Source organism: Sphaerodactylus townsendi, linkage group LG04, assembly GCF_021028975.2.
Source record: "Sphaerodactylus townsendi isolate TG3544 linkage group LG04, MPM_Stown_v2.3, whole genome shotgun sequence".
NCBI lineage: Eukaryota > Metazoa > Chordata > Lepidosauria > Squamata > Sphaerodactylidae > Sphaerodactylus > Sphaerodactylus townsendi.
The window spans coordinates 106,991,676-107,008,942 of record NC_059428.1 but is presented as its reverse complement, the minus strand read 5'-3'; the positions used below and the strand labels follow the sequence as shown (position 1 = coordinate 107,008,942).

Here is a 17,267-nt window from a genome sequence, read left to right as displayed (position 1 = left end):
GCAGCTTACGTGACAGGGGAATTAATCTTGATCTAGCTCTGGTTTGGACAGTCTTCTCTGTGGGCTTCCCACTCCTTTAGGTGGTCAGGGTCACTGTTCATTCTGCAGCTCAGCATCGGGATTGAAGACTCGACAACTTTTAGAGCCAATTCTTCAGTGCTCAGACTTTTAGCAGAGGATTCCTGAAATAGGGGGTCCCTGCAATTGTATCTTAAAGGTAACAGTTAGAGCAAGGATTCCTAGAACACGGATATCCTGGAGTAGGTCCTGAAACAGGGACAAGTTGGTGACAAGTTGGTGAGTAGTGGTTATTGAAATACACTACACAGGAGAGGGAGGAGGGAGGACGCTTTCTCAGAGGTCCAAGACAGGGGCATGGCCCCTCAGACCCCCCTTAAGGCACAAGTGCAATGGTAGAATAAAGGGAGGAAAGGGTACGCTCTTTCAGAGGTTTTAGATGGGAGGTATAGTGGTAAGGATACCCCCGGAGACCCCCCTGGCAATAAGGTTGAGGTCAGTGGGACCAAGATGACCTATTGTTTTAAAGGTATGGCTAGCCAAGAGTATAAAAAGTTTATTGTATTTAAAGTTTTTTTTTTGTGAGTTTAGCTAATTTTTAGAGCTCTTTTATTTTAAGAAAATATTTTTGATAAAAAGAATTAAAACAGGCTGTTTAAAGTAAAAAGAAAAAAAATGCTTTTAGAGCAGTATTTTTATAACAGGAGAGGGAGGAAAATCCTGCTCAGTGGTTCGATCATGTTTGTGTGTGTGAGAGAGAGAGGCTTTTTAGCCGTACGCGGGGACTGAAAGAAGGGGGGACCTGCAGCTGCCCCCATACAAAGAGAATGTTAAAGTTTCTGTTTAGTTACAGAGACTAGAGGCATGGAGAAGCAAAGAGTTTTTAAGTTAAGGAATGTAGAAAATGAGAGGGAGAGAAGGGGGTTGCCACCCTTGGAAACAACCCTCTGCCTCAAGAAGGAATCAGAGTATAAAATGCAGAAAGGAGGGAAGCAGAATGATGTTTAAAGATGAATCTATGATGGCAGTTAAATAAGAAAGCAAATTGAAAATAGGATGGACATTTATAAAACATAAATTGTAAAAAGGATAAAATGAGGCTAGTCCTCAGTTCTTAATTACAGGGGAAAATGGGAGAGGGGAGCTAAAATGTTGCAACATTAATTAGGAGAAAGCAGATGCGTTTTTAAAGTAATCAAAGTATGTTTTGAGTAAGTTAAAGTAACAAGATAGAGAAAAGGGGGCTGAGTTAGTCAGTTTCCTTAATGAAATGACATGTTTTAGTAATGCAACAAAATATGAATGGCATAGTAGTTTTAAAAAAAAATTCAAAAAATTTGAACCTAGTGTTTTTAAAGATAGTGTAGCCTTGTACCCAGTTCCAAAGACCCCAAAAATTCCAGGCAGAAATTTTAGTATTAAGAATCAGTTTTTAACAGCTGCAGGAGAAACCAGGGGAAACTGGGGCACATGTTTGCACTTTTTAAAATTTAAAATTTTAGATTGAAGTGAAGAGTAGAGCCTCCAAGAACAAACGCAGTATTCCTGACAGGCTGTCTGCTTCCAAATTGTTCAGGGAGAAAAAGCTGTATTGAATTACGTAAGATGAGATGGCAGGCTGCATGCCTGAAGAAAAAGGAGAGATAAAGAATTAACCCTTTTCTAACTGTGAGATGCCAGCTTCACTTAGCAAAGGGTATGAAAGTCAATGAAGATAATTGAGAGATTAGAGCACTTTCCTTATAAGGAAAGGCTGCAGTGTTTAGGATTTTTTTTTAGTTTAGAGAAGAGACGTTGGGGGGGGGGATATGATTGAAGTTTATAAAATTATGCGTAAAAAAAAATGTTGACAGAGAAATTTTTCTCTCTTTCTTATGGTATTAAAAGCAGGGGGGGGCATACATTGAAAATGTTGGGGATACAATGGGAGAGATTAGGATTAATAAAAAGAAACATTTCTTTACGCAATGTGTGATTAGTGTTTAAAATATGCTGCTACAGGAGGTGGGGATGGCCACTAGCCTGGATAGTTTTAAAAGGGGTTTGGACAGATTTATGGAGGAGAAGCCGAACTATGGCTACCAATTTTGATCCTCCTTGATTTGGGATGGCAAACTGCCAGGAAATTTATGACATGCTCATTTGCTTAAATATGAAGCTGTGTTACTGGAACAAACAGATTTAGTGTTAAACACAGACTTATTGTTGTTAAGAAGAAATGAGAATGTAAATATTTATACAGATTCAAAATATTCACATGGGGTTATTCAAACCTTTGGGAAATTATAGAAGGAAAGGGGTCTTTTGAATACAAGGGGCAAATTTTTGGCATACGAACAGTTAGTGGAAAAAGTTCTAGAAGCTCTAGAACTCGCAGGCCAAGTATTAGTGCTACATGTCAAAAGGGCATTAAACAAGTGACTCTGAAATTTTGGCTGACCAAGTGGAAAGGGAAGAAAAATATTTGGGGCACTTAATAGCACAAAGGAGGGTGACTGTTTTTAAATGGGTTTTTTAGGGTAATAAAGGGAAAAGGCACAATGGGTTTGCAATAGTGGATGGAGAAACAAGTAAAATTTTGGAGGCAGGGAGACTGCCTAATACCTGGTCAGCCCAAAGTGACGGGCTTTATACATTGAATCAGGCATTGCAATTATTTAAAATACCAAGATGGAATGCTTCTGGGGTGTTATACTTTTTGGAAAAAAAAAAGAGGTTTTTAAGATAGAAGGGGAGAAGAAAAAAAAGTTGTTCTAGAATCAGGGGTGTGGTTTATAGAAGATGATTAAAGGTGGGTTGGTAGAGCAGTAGCCTGTTTGGTGCTGCATGGGATAAGCCACAGGGGTATTAGTGTGTTGGAAAACAACTATAAATGTTTTTTATAAAGTTTTATAATGAGAGATAATTGTATAAAAATTATAAAATTTGTAAGGGGAAAAAGGGTTTGTGTTTTTGAAAAATGTATTAAATATATATAGTTTTTTAGAAAGTAATATAGAGGGAAAGGTCAAAGGGATATGTAATTAAGGAAATATATGTAAAAGAAAAGTTGGGAAAAGTAGAAATTGAAACATAGATAAATATAAGTCAAAGCAAATTCTGGCCAGAAGTTAAGAGGGGAAAAAGTCTGTCTTAAAATGAAAATCCTTTTTTTTTTTAGTTTTATTCAGAGTTTAAACATAAATCCATGGGATTATGTACTTTTGCTTTTTTTAAGGAAAGTAATGTGCAAAGATTTTTTGTATGGGATGTCATTCACTTACCACATGAGGGGTAATTTTTTGAAATTAATGATTGTTATTAGGAAATGTGCTGCTGAGTCTGGCCTTTGTTTCTGTTTTGTTGGTACTGACGGCAGGCGGCTTTATCACACCAGATCCTGGAGTCCAGATCATAAGTTCTTGCCTGGAGACTGAGTCCTGTTAAAGCACTAAATGGAGCCAAAGTGGGAATGCCGGGCCTTATTAAGTGCTGTTGACCTAATAGAGGTACTCAAGTAAGTGACAGAACGCGTGGATGGGCGACTATTATATCACGGAAAGGAAAAAGCTTCATTGCCTCTTGAGGCCACTGAACTGCTGTTATGCATCCAGACCAGCTGTTTTAAACTGGACTTTGAGAAAAGAAAGCCAGACAACAAAAACTGGAACTTAAATTTTAATATTTAACTTCAGGACATTGACAGTTGAAAACTATAGAGAAGACAATCCTGCTTGGATACTAGAGAAGAAATTATAAGAACTTTGCTTTTTTTAATTTTAAAACCCCCTTTGACTTTCACTTATGGACTTGATTTTGAAAAAATGAAGGACTTTTGTGTAGAAATGGGAGAGATAGGAGTTTTTAGATAGTGGGGAGGGTGCACTGGTGTTATCATTATTATGGAAAGGAGAGAAAAGAAGCTTCTAGCTTCTAAGACTAATAGATTCCTGGGTACGGTGGTAGAGGTATCAAGACTGAGAGCCTACAGTACTCTAATTGGTAAAATGGGTGGCAATATTGTAATCAATTTTTTTTGATATAAGGTGGTAATTTGTCATATAGTACATGCATTATATTAGTGGTGTGGGGGGTTGCACCTTTTTTTTTTAGTGTAGACAGAATGTTATAATAATAAGTTTTATAAAGTAGTAAGAGTTAATGTTATTTAGTGGCAAATGTTCTAAAATGTTGAGTATGCTCTAGAGAGCCTTTTTTTTACTTGAGAGATGGGTTGGGTGGCTTACTAATTGAATTTCTTATTTGTGGTTGAAAAATGTTCTTATGTTTTATTTTAATAGTGATAGTAATGGAATTTATTATATATGTATTTATATGCAATATTTATTACCTTTAGGCAGTTGTGCACATGCTACCCGTCACAAGAGTTCCAATAGCTTTTAGTTACAGAAAAGCACACTTATTTTAAAAAGAGCACCAAGTTAGCATGCTTGTAAGAAAAACATAATACGAATTATGTAAATGCACAGGATTTTAGTGGCTTAAAACAGTATGAAAAAAGAAAAAGGATGAGATTGATATGAACAAATAGTTTTTAAGCCATTGTATTTAATCATATAAAGTTATACCGGTATGAGTGTAATTCACTGGGCACTGAGGCACTTCAGGAAACTTATTTTTTGTTAAGAAAAAACAAAACTCAGGAAGCAGCCTGACACTGGCCTTGAGTTGAAAGAACAGGGCCCCACCAGGAGGAGATAAGGAATTAGCAGAAGCTTACAAATACAGATAACAGTAAAATAGAAACTTAGTTGTTATAAAAACCTTTGCGTATGATGTTTTTTAACTTAAGTTGCACCAAATATGGGATGAAAAGGTGTGGTGAAAGGTGGGATGAAATGAGCAGGGGTCTGCCAATGCCGTCTTCTTGACTCAAACCAATAGTCAAGAAGACAAGGAGGGATGTTTGTAAGAAGGTATAAATTATGTTACACAAGCAACAGCCCCTTTGAACCTCCTCCCTGTTGCTAACAGAGGAGAGTTCCCTCTTCTGCGCAGAATTGAAACAATAAACTCTGAACACTGAAGAAGCTTATGGATGGTTATTTGTGAGTAACCGGACAGAGTTTTAGCTCTGAACACAGGGCTCTGCCCTGTGCCTAACAGTTTCATCAGCTTTTTATTTGTGAGCTGTTAAATACACCCCAATAGTGAGAGGCAGTGGAGGCTATAAGAAAAATTAAACCAGGAAAGGCCCTGGTGTCAGATGTTTTTTTGAGTTTGTGCTGTGTTTTGAAGATGAAATTTTACAGCCTTTGCAAAGTACAGTGAACTCCATCTTGCAAGGTGTTGGTCTCTTCCAACTCTATGATTCTAAGAGCCTAATCCAAAGGGGGGGATGGGCCTATAGAGCTTGAGCAAGCTCATGCAGTTGCAGTTGCCCACCTTGCCAGCACATTTCATAAATGGGTGGGTTGGACAAACTAGAAGGAGGGTGGGTGCTGCGGACTCTGGAGGCGCCTGACCTGGAAGGGAGGCTGGCCTACAGGGTTGCATTGATGTCCAGGAGGATGCCGACATTGCTGGAGACATTTTGGGAATACAGTGAAAAAATCTGAAGACTGAGAAAATCCAGGTAAATTTTCATAAAATGTAGTTGCTCTGTTGTTAGAAGCACATCTGGGTGTGAAGGAAACCTTGCCAGGTAACACTGACTTCCCTTGGAAAAAAACTCCTATGGCTCTTTCCACAGCCCTCCCTCCCGTCAATTGACAAGCACTGCCTGACAACCCCTCCCCCCCCCCACATCCCCAAAATCAACATTCTCCAGGCACAGCCGAAGATTTCTCTCTTCTTTTTTTGAGGTTTTGTAGCAGAAACTAGGAGGCCACTTGACAGCAAGGCTGATTCTGTTAATTTAGGCAGCTGCCCTTTTCTTACCTGCCCAAGGTAATGCCGATTGCCACTTTGAGGTCAGGAAGCAATTTTCCTCCAGCCCAGATTGGCCAGGGTTCCTTCCTCGTGGGTTTCTATCATCTTCTGGGCATGAAACATGGGTCAGTGGGTGGAGAGGTAGTTGTGAATTTAATAAGAACATAAGAACGTGCTTGCTGGATCAGACCAGAGTCCATCTAGTCCAGCACTCTGCTACTCGCAGTGGCCCACCAGGTGCCTTTGGGAGCTCACATGCAGGAGGTGAAAGCAATGGCCTTCTGCTGCATTGTGAAGGGATTTGGCCTAGAGGGGTTTTTTTTGGGGGGGGGGGGGTCTTTAAAGTCCTAGCAGTAAAAGTTCATTTAAAAAACTCGCAAGAAGACAGATATCTTATAAGCACTTCGCCTATTTTAGGCTTGTGATTGCATGAAAGCAGAGTCAACAATTGCTAAATTATGATAAAACCACACCTCAAGTATTATGGAGGAAGGGATTTCCCTGTGCTTTTACAGTGTGCGCTACTTCCTTCCAAACCAGTTTTTTTGGAAGAAACTGTTCACCAACACCCCAACTCCTCCTCTATTTTCTTTGTAAATCCCTGCCCCGCCCTGCCCAACCTTCTTAATCATGCAGCGACGAGTAAACGACCAAATCTCGCGCTATTTGAGGAGCGAAGGCACGAAGACTCGAGGAGGAGGCGTTAGACCTCGAGCTCACCGAGCGGGAGGACCGGATTAGAGCTCCCCGCCTTTCTTTGGTGCGCGCCGGAACCAATCGAATTGCAGTTCCCGACGGCGCCGCGTCTTTATAGGTCACTAGGTTGAGCCGTCATGTTAACCCCCTCCTCCCCCTTTGTTTTTTTCCCTCCTCCCTCTTTAAGGGCAAGCCTGAGCCAGCCGGCGAGTTGCCGCGCGAGGTCGACCCTTGTGCCTCCTTCTTCGTAGAGCGCATGCGCTTGCGGGAAAGCGCAGCCTCTTTCTAGTTCTTTACCCGTTACGTCATTTGTGTCCCCCCCCCCCCGTGCTTGTCGCGTGCGTGACGGGTCGCTCTTTCCTCCGTGCTTGTCTTCCTCTTTCTCCCTGTTTTTCCTAATATGGCGGCGGCCGGAGACGAGCAGTTCCCATTCCAGGGGCTTCTGCCCAAGAAGGAAACCGGCGCTGTCTCCTTCCTTACCCGTTATCCAGAATATGACGGAAGGGGAGTCTTATTGGCCGTCTTAGACACAGGGGTGGACCCTGGAGCGCCGGGCATGCAGGTAAGAAGGGATGCTGCGGAGGGAAGGGGCATGCATGTGGCTCCTCTTATTTGCTTCTTTCTCCTGATCTGCTGGGACAGGTTGGGGTTATTAAGGAGAGGGTAGTTGCAAAGGAGGTGTTGTCAATGGCCCTGCAAGAAAAAGTAGTTGCAGTGTAAAAAGTTGCATAGGGGAATAAGGTGTCCGTAGTGGAGGAAGTGAATGCCTAAGTCGTTTTGGGAAGGGAGGCTGTCAGATTGTTCTTTTCAGTAAAAACAGTAGTGTATCCTTCGTGGCAGCTTTGAAAGGCTAACAGCTTTATGGGGTATTTAGGATGGTGTCACCGTTCAAGGTTGTGTTGTATCTTATATTGTGTTGTATCTTATATTATCCGGGCTGATAGCGAGTTCCTTGAAGCATCTTGAAGTGCGAACTGATTTTCGGTGTAGTTCTATGCAGAGTGGCTTCAGATACTGCTGGGTTTGAACTGGAGTCATAACAGTTTGTCCTTGATGACCACTACTGTTGTAGTACCAGGCCAGCAAGTGTAATGTGTCTGGTGGGGTGCTCTACAGGACTCTTCCCCATGGAGCATACAATCTGTGTTTTGGCATTGAGGAGGAGAACAGGGGGAAGTGCAGGAAAGAAAGCAGTAGAGAGTCAGGGAAGAATGAACAAACATTTGTATTTGTTGTTCTTTAGAAAATGAGGTGTATCTTTCTATAAAGGCACATTAATTCTCTTCGGGTATATGTATCCTTAAAACATGTCTGATCATTTGTTTGTGTTGAAAGCTCATGTTTTTCTGTATAGTCAGACATTTCTAAAAGTAGAATCATGATTACATGGTTTGTCATGTTGGAGTCAGGCAAGCTCAAATTTTTCTGGTTTGCTTTTGTTCCTGTATATTTTATAAATATTTGAAGGGCTCCACATAAGAAATAATTTGGAGTGAAAGAACATGGAGCCTAAGCAGTGTGTGTGTGTGTGTGTGTGTGTGTGTGTGTGTGTGTGTGTGTGTGTGTGTGTGTGTAATAGGTGTAATATTAAAAATAGTTGGTGCAGTAGGATAGGATGTAAGTGAAAATGAAATTCAGTTCTTCAAGTTCTGGCTTTAATCATACAAGTATCCCCCTTCTTTTCATGGTTAGGTTTGATAGAGGACATTTCAAAGGAAGTTGTTTCTGTTTTAAAAAACTAATCAAAGGTTCTGAAGAATAAAGGTAATGCTTGATCTAGATTACAGGAACAACCTTTTTCTGGTGAATAGGGAAACTAGCACTGCTTTGTGAGAGATCAGCCAATATTCTGTAACATGGTCTTATTTACTATGTTTGAGTAACTTTATTCACAAGTGTTTCTGCTAATCAGAGTTGCATCTTAGGGAAATACCTTAGTTAATAACAGGCAGGAAGAACACAGACCTTGTTCTGTATGAACTGTGGGTGTATTATGTTTCTTGCCTCAGATAATTAAGATTAAAGCTAGTGGTTATAATGGAATCCAGTGCTAGATTGCCACTGACTTAAGTAGGAGTTCAACTGGGGATCCTGTGCTGAGTTGTTCCTGTTGAAGCCCATTGAAATAAATGAATTTAGATTGGAGTAGCTCTTCATAGGAATTGCACTGCTGGCGTTGCTGACTGTGTGTGTGTCATGGAACAAGGCCTACTCCTGTTGTGTCCTGGCACTTGTCCTCACATGATGTTATTGTTTGTTCTTGTTGCCTATTTCTCTGAATGTTACATCACTTCCTATCCCATCTGACTTAAATGTAATACCTGTTCCATATCTGCAGGCATCTCATTACTTAGAAATGCCTGGGTGATCATGCAGGAGGAAAATAATTGTGGTGTTAATTAATACTCTGGGGAAAATATGCCACGGGTATTATTCCATCTTCTTCCTACTTTGAAACTACTTTGCTGACAGAAACTTGCTGCATTCAGAAGTAATGGCAAACTTTTTTTGTAATGAGAAATGAGCTTTGGAAGTGTTCACCGTGTTTATGTCCCCACATATGACTTAGAAATAGGACTACCTGGTTCACAACAATTTATATTTTGTTATTACTTCTAAATCACAAACTGTGGTTGTGTTTTGTCTACAAACTAGAATTAAACTATGAGCCTTAGGTATTCCAAACCCTTTTCTGCCAACAACAAACCACAGTTGTTATTATGTCTGAATTCAGCCATTGACTGCTTTCTTCCCAAATCCATCAGAAGAGGTTCTAAATGCTATTTTGGCAAGCCTTATGGTGCATTCGTAGCATTCATAGTTCTGTTATTAGCATCTTCCTTGCTTTTATTTTTTAGGTTACCACCGATGGGAAACCCAAGATAATTGATATATTAGATACAACCGGAAGTGGTGATGTAAATACCTCAACTGTGGTAGAGCCAAAAGATGGCGAAATCATTGGCCTTTCAGGAAGAACTCTGAAGGTAAAGGGTATTTGGATATAAACCTTGTGACCTCCTTTGGTCTCATCCTTCTCTTGAATATGTATTTAAAAAAAGAAAGACAAGCAGTGGCATAACCCTTCAAATTGTTAGTTTCATTAATTTTTATTTGTAGATATATACTTGTTAAAAAGGCCTGTTCTTGTCTGATCCAGGAAACTATGCAGTGTTGACCCATGTCAGTGTTTGGGTTTGGGAGCCCACCAAGGAGTACCAGAGTTGCAATGCAGAGGCAGGCAATGGCAAACCACTTCTGAATGTCTCTTCCCTTGAATACCCTCTGGAGTCGCCATAGAACAGCTGTGACTTTACAGCAAACCCCCCCTTTATTAAAATGCATTCATATGAATGTCTGAAGCGGGAATGTTAAGTGGCTTGGGAGCCACATACGACTTTGAGACAATATTCCCCCATGTGACATCCACCCCATGTTCTACCCTTGTAGGGCTTGTGGGTTCTCACCTTGGAAAAGCTACTGTTGCCTCTGGCTTCAGCACCTGTAAGCTGTAGGCCTCAGGCCGGGGTTGAAAGTGAAGGGCCTAATCTTTCCAGTACTCCCACACATCTCCACAGCCTGTGCACTCTCAGCCCAGTGCCAAGGCATCTTCAGGAGGAAAGCAGTCTGGCTATGGAAGGGGAGAGAGCCACCCAGGCAAAGAATAAGCTGGCCACGATGGGATGCTGGTGGTTTTTATTCCCCTGTCTTGGCCATTTTCTCTACTTGGGAAGCTTTAGCAATACTACACTTTCACCTGACTGCGGTTTATCTTGCTGAGGGAATAGTGAGAAGGCAGTGAAGGAATCACAGTTCCCTCAGGCCGAATGAAGGGTTAGCTGTAATGGGGAGAAAACCCTATGTTCTCAAAAGTAATCTGGTAATTGAAAAGGTTAGTTAGGGATAGCTGTGTTTTGTAATGTTTGTGAGGTGATGTCCAGTGTATGCAGTCATCTTGTGGCTCTTTTGGTTGATGGAAATTGCAACTGTGGCTCTCCACAAGCTGTAGAGTACCCCTCCTCTGCACCCCTCCTCTGCAACCTAATTGTGCACAGTTAAAGTTGCATGATATAGCCTAATGCTGTCAGGTCTCAAAAGTGAAGCCAGGCCAGTATTTTGGAAGGGAGACCACCAAGGAAGACCGTGGTAAACCACTTGTGCTTCTTACTAGCTTTGAAAGCCCCTCTCTGGGGTCAACCTAAGTCAGCCACAGCTTAATGGAACTTGGCACTACTGTAAACATACCTACGCATGCACACTTGATATGAATAAAGTAGACTAAGCAGCGATTTCTAAATTGCGCCTTTTTTTCCAGGTCCCAGCAGACTGGTTAAATCCATCGGGGAAGTATCATATTGGTTTAAAAAACGGCTATGATTTCTATCCAAAAGCTCTCAAGGAGAGAATACAGGTAATATCTCCCTTATATGATAGTTCCTCAGCTTAACTCTTTTGATCTTCACTCACAAGTAGTGAGGATTTGTTTGTTTTCACTACAGTGCTTTTGTCACAACTCTCTTATTACTGTAGCCTGTAGCCCTTAGCTTTGGTTCCAGAAGCTGTTTCCCTGTGTCAACAATAGGAGACAAGGATGTGGCTGCAAATATGGCAACCTTCTGCAAGCTGCACCACTTTCCTTTTGGGCTGTCCTTAGAGAACAGTGGTATCGAGGGGGTTGAAAGGGATTTTGAGAGCAAGCGAGTCTTCTTTCCTCCACAGCTTGCTGTGAGACTTGTCTCTGCTGAAGAGCATCAGGATATTTGTGTTTAGAATCACTTTATCATCATCTATTCTAGAAAGAACGCAAGGAAAAGCTTTGGGATCCCGTCCAGAGACTGGTGCTAGCGGAAGCCTGTAGGAAGCAAGATGAATTTGAAGCAGCTCACAATTCACCATCACAGGTTTGCGTTAGTCATTTTAAAGTAAATGTTATATTTTAAAATGTTCTTCAGTAGTAACTCTAAATTTCTGTACTAAAAGAACATATTTGTATATTGACTGTTACTTTCTACCAAACGTTATACATTTTAAACGTGCCTTTTGAATCTTTGATCTATAATCCACTCCCATATAGCAGATGTGTTCTTTGGATGACTTGTAGTAGTAGTTAATGCTTCATGTATTTAATAGCATATGTTGCTATATCAGTGTTTTTAGTAGTTTTAACTCAGTATCCTAATGTGCTAATGGTCTTCAGTTACAAAATTAAGGATTGTTTCTAAGTCCAAGTCCTAAGTGCTATTTGCTTACTGTAAAATGTAAGTGACTTGAAATGAGTCAGGGTCTTTTCTATTGTGGCTCCTGCTCTGTGGAAAGGACTTCCTGAAGAGGTGAAGGGGAGGACCCTCCTCAGAGATCTTTAGGAGGAGATGGAAGTCTTGTTTGTTTTCCAGGAATCTTGAAAGAGTCTGAATTAGCAAGCATCTTTTAAGGAGAGCGGGGGGGAGGGGGGGATTTGGGATGTTATTGTATTTTCGCTCTTAAAACTGAAGATGTTTGGAACTATTATCGTAAGCTGTCTTGAACAACATGGGAAGGTGGGCTATACATGTTTTAATGAGTTAAAGAAATTTCAGTTCTCCCCCTAAATGTTTGAGGTGCATTTCCCCAAAAGAGAAGGAGATAGCAGCTGGATTTTTTTTTTTGTCTGTGATTTCACAGTTCTAGAAAACGTACGTATCAGTTGTGCCAATATTTGCTAGTCCAGCAAGTCACATGTCTCTGGCTGGATCTGGGCAACTCTGTGCAGCCTATTTTATGGAGCCTGTTGTCTTTCAGGAAAGCAAACTAATGAAGGAAGAGCTTCAGAGTCAAGTGGAGCTGTTGAATTCTTTTGAGAAAAAATACAACGACCCTGGTCCCGTCTATGACTGCTTGGTGTGGCACGACGGCGAAACCTGGAGGTAACTGATCCTTTATTAGGCTGAAAAATAATACACTTGGACTTGCACATCTGCCTTCTAATGTGCTTATGTCTGTAGAGGCTTGTCATAAATAGCATACGTTAGAGGGGGACCAAATGCTGTTTTGCTCGCTGTTGCCTTTGCTTGAGGCAATAAAAAAGCTCCCTGCAGGTATATTCTTTTGAGGAAGAGGAGGAGATGGTCTTTTCTTCATTTGGTGCAAAGTGAAAGGATCAGGTTTGCAATCCTGCCCTTCCCTGTGTGCCACAAAGTAGGAGGGAGGGCACTAATCCTCTTCTGTGCCCTGAAAATTCGGACGTGCCCCAGCTTCCTCTCTTGGGCACCCATGTATGGTAGAAGTTTCCCACTGTCTTGGTTGTGTGTATTGGATTGGGAAAGGGAAGTTCCAACTGTGAACTTGCTCGTGGAGACGCAGCTGGTCAAGCACCACTGGGTAGCCTTGATCCACTGTGCATTCTCACTCTCGCCCTTCCAGGTAGCTTCACTGAGTTCTGCCTTATTTCAGAATCACAGGCATTAAAACTACAGCCATTAAAAGGAACGAAAGGGGATGAGCTGTGTCTGTCCGTAAGAACAGCAGCATTGGATGTTTCTTCCTTCCAGGTGAAGAATACCTGCCCAGATGTTTTTTTCCCAGTGGAGTTCAGCCCTGTGTATGTGTGTGCATATATGTTAGGAAATAGGCTCAGTGGAGCTGGGCAATCCATCCACAGCTCCAGGGGGCCGGCTGCATCTCCCCGACACTCCCAAAGGGGTTTCTTGGTACAAGTGTGACAGCCCACCACCAAGAAACTCTAAGAGCGCACAATACGCTTATGCCACCCAAAAGGATAGCTTAAGTGTCCATTTACAGCCACTGGCCTAATGGCCAGGAGGGAGCCCATTAACATCCCATCATCGAAGAGGACAGCGGAGGCCATACTGCGGTGGTTTCACCTCTCTGCTAGTGTAAGTGCCCTGGAGAGGGCAAATCTGTCGGCACGGCTGCCCCGCCGCTCCCACAAGCACATCCCCCCTCTTTGGATGGGACTCTTAAGTCTGCATTGGTATGCAGAGTACCTCTTGATTTAGTCAGACTTTCATCTCAGCAAGTGTACATAAGATCAAATTTTTAATTTTTCTCTGTGGTTGTGGAAGAACCGCCAGCAATTCTTGCTATCATGTTCACAAGCATAAGGAGTTCTGTCTTTGACTGGCTTCAGTACTCACAAGAAATTTCTGAGGGGTTCCGGGCCAGGAAGCTCATAAAGATGAACAATCGCTAGAGCGGACTGGGTTATATATTACATTCACCAGTTTTGTAGCCCTCTTACAGTGATGTATCTTCGGTTTTGCTTTGTCTATTGAGCATATTGGCTTTATCTAGTACAGAGGTCTGCAACCTGTGGCTCTCCAGATGTTCATGGGCTACAATTCCCATCAGCCCCTGCCAGCATGGCCAATTGGTTGCAGGTTGCAGACCCCTGGTCTAGTGAGCATATTCATTATATCATACACTGTTGAGTCCTTTCTTGAGTTCTCGCTTGCAGTTCAGGAAACTCACAGTGTAAGGAATTCCATAGACGCAGAAATAAAAGGCTTTGGGAGTAAAAGTCCATTTATTAAGACATCTTAGAAAGCTCAAGTACACGCAGTGGCAGGAATGACACTTCCCGCCAGAAGCACAGGTTATAATACCAGTCACCCCATCCCCCCTTCCTGCTTCCCATGGGAACAGAGGCTTCATCTCCCGCGCAGAGATAAAGAGATTCTCCGCCCGATGCATCTGGCTCCATCGCCGGGCTGTGGGAGATGCACTCAAGGTTACTTCTATCTATCAACACCCATTGAATCCTTTACACTTCTGCCTCCCCTAGAAGAAGACCCCACGCTTCCCCCAGGTTTGTATGGAAAAGTGGCGGTGGAAAGCAGAAATAAGAGTGGGGGCTTCAATGTTTTCGGAATAAACCCATTGATTATACCCAGAGGAATATCCCACCCAAGAAACTAAATATTGCAAGCGTTTGCGATTAAAGCGTAGAGTCCAGGATAAGCGTCAATTTCAGGTAGTGCTACTGTGGCCATCAATAATAGTCGGTTGGGGCCTCTCCGGCGGAGTCGTGCCAGGCATCGGAAGCGAGGGAGCCTCCTTGAGAGCAAGCTGGAATGGAAGACAGGATGGATGTTACTAAGAGAGTTAGGCAAATCTAAAGGGCAGTGACATCATTAATCACTTTAGTAATCTGGAAAAGGTCCCACAAATCTCTTGCCAGAAGTTTGGAATATTTATGCCAACGCTCTCTGAGATTTTTGTGTAGAAATAAATACACCCAGGAGCCCACACGCGCGGAAATCCGGCGGTGTTTATCCGCTTGCAGTTTTTTAAAGGAGTCCTTTTGCTTGTTGTAAGGCGGTCTGGACCGACTTCCATCCCCTCGGCTAGGGATAGAAATCCATTGTTAAGAAACTCTGGGGGGTCCAAAGCAGCCTGCGGGTAGTTGTGGCAGCGGCGGGGAAGGAGCCGCACCAGACACAATTTCAAAGCGGGTTTTCTTTTTCGTGCTACTATAGACACCGCATTGTTGGAGGCGTACTCCGCAAGCGGAATAGCTTCGCACCAAATTGTCTTGGTGGTAGTTGGTGTAACAAACGTGAAATACTGCTCTAGAGGTTCTTGTTCGTTTCTCTCCGTCTTCGCCCGTCACTTTGAACGTGGTAGAGGGCGGCGACGGCGGGCGGCCCCCAACAACCCCGCAAACACGCTTTCCAGAACTTTTGAGATGAATTGGGGGGCGGCGGTCGGAGACCACCTTATACGCGAGGCGGAATGGGAGACGGTAAACATGTTGAATAAACAGCCAGTTGCCAACTTAGGAGCCGGAGTGGGATGGAAGCACATGGAATAAAATGGGCTTCGCTTAGAGAATAAAGTCTACCACCACCCATAAAACCCGTATTAAGCCGTGACTTTCGACCGGCAAATACCTGTAATGAAATCCATGGAGATGACTTCCCAAGGGCGGGGAAGCTACCGGAGAGGTTTCAATAGTCCATGGGGTTTTCCCGGGATGGTTTTGGCTTCCACGCACAAAGCCGAGCAGCCTTTTAATGCTTGTATGCCTCAATGTGCTTTTATGCAGCATTGCGCGCCACCAGTTTACCGCCGGGCGGGCTAAGTGCAGAAGTTTTCAAAAGCCAAAATGTCCAGCCCGAATCGGGCATCGTGGCAAGCTGCAAGAACTTGCCTGCGGAGGGGAGGCACGGTACTCAACATTCCCCCTCCATGCCCAAAATCCATTCTCCCAAAGCGCAATTGGGAGTCCTCCTTCGGCCGCTGGAGGCTCATGCAGCCCCGCCTCCTCCAATTCCACGCAGGAAAGCGAGAGACGAGACTGGGAGCGGGGGGTGGAGGAGAAGTGGACGTTTTGAGATCGGGTGACAGCCAACCCCAGCTGGGAGGGGCAGTAAAGGACAGTCGCGTGGAAAGATGTCTCTGCGTAGGCAGCTCCACCCCCCTCGAGACTCGGCGAGGCAGCGAGGCAGCTGGTCAGCCAGTTTGTTAGTTTTCCCAGGGAAAAAATGGACTGTAAAAGAGAAACGAGAAAAGAAATCGCCCAACGAAGTTGTTTTGGCGGACATCTTTGAGGGGGTGGAAAAGAGCTGCCAAAGGTTTTTAATGATCCGACCAAATCCTTGAAAGGGGTTGCCTTAGCCCCCTCAGCCAGTGGTAAGTGGAGAGTGCTGCTTTGATGGCCGCAGTCTCCTTACATGTCTCCCACAGTCCAGTTGAGTTCGGCACTCCAGAGAATTTCTTCTTAGACAAATCGCACACGGAACCAGTCTACCATCTTTATTTTTTCTGCAACAGGGCTGCCCCAAAGCGCTACTTGTCCTATAAGGCGTCCACGTGAACCACAAGCGGGAGATCCGGGTCAGGGTGCTTTAGGATAGGTTCGGTGGTAATTAGCGCGAGATTTTAATGAGTTGAAAGGGCTGGTTTGACATTTCCTCAAAGACCAGAAAGGGGCTCCTGGGCTTGGCGGACAGTGGATCTTTACCCTTAGTGCGTAAGAGAGGTCTGTGAGAGGAGAGAGTCAGTTCGGCAAATTGGGGTATAAAATCCACGATAGAAATTAGCAAAACCAAGAAGCGACTGGGAGTTCTTTATGCGGTTGGTGGGGGCAGGCCATTTGGAGGACTGCTTCAATTTTAGCAGGATCCATTGTTAAGCCCTCGGTGAGATCCGGTAACCCTAAATAGTCAATGGAGGTCTGATGAAAACAGCATTTGGAGAGTTTGGCAAAGAGAGAGTTGTCAAGCAAAAGGCGTTTCCAATACCCTCTCGAACCAATATTTCATGCTCTTCTATAGTTTCCATGCGAGTAGAATTAAAGCGTCATCTAAGTAATGCTACAACTACTCCCTTGTACAGTAAATCATGGAGAACTTCGTTGATAAGGGCCATGAAAGCTCTGGGCCCCACTTATACCCGAATGGCATTATTAAATATTTCAAACTGTCCAAACTTTGGTGTTAAAACGCAGTCAGGTGTTCCATATCCTTCCAGCAACATTCTGACTCTGTAGTAAAGCTTCTCTCAAGTCCAATTTAGTAAAAATGGCGTCACTTTGCCGAGGTGCATCTAAAAGGTCCTTGATGCAAAGGCAAAGGATATTTATGTGGACAGGGAGACCGCATTTCGAGACCTCGATAGCGTCCGTGCAAAGTCCGTAAAGACCCATCTTTCTTTTTGACAAACAGCGAAGCGGGGAGCAGCGT

At 43.2% G+C, this 17,267-nt stretch overlaps 1 protein-coding gene across 3 annotated transcripts in view; it reads left to right on the top strand.

Annotated features, from left to right (window-relative positions):
• Positions 1 to 6,602: 6,602 nt before the first annotated feature.
• TPP2 (tripeptidyl peptidase 2) overlaps positions 6,603 to 17,267 on the top strand; it is a 48,903-nt gene continuing 38,238 nt past the window's right edge. Inside the window, exons 1-5 of one of the 3 annotated variants that reach the window (XM_048493713.1) lie at positions 6,603 to 7,147; positions 9,444 to 9,572; positions 10,901 to 10,996; positions 11,382 to 11,486; positions 12,364 to 12,488. In XM_048493713.1, coding sequence (XP_048349670.1) covers positions 6,986 to 7,147; positions 9,444 to 9,572; positions 10,901 to 10,996; positions 11,382 to 11,486; positions 12,364 to 12,488 — 617 coding nt within the window. In that variant the 5' untranslated portion in view covers positions 6,603 to 6,985. The remainder of the gene's footprint in view (positions 7,148 to 9,443; positions 9,573 to 10,900; positions 10,997 to 11,381; positions 11,487 to 12,363; positions 12,489 to 17,267) is intronic. The other 2 variants (XM_048493711.1, XM_048493712.1) reach the window with 2 other exon arrangements.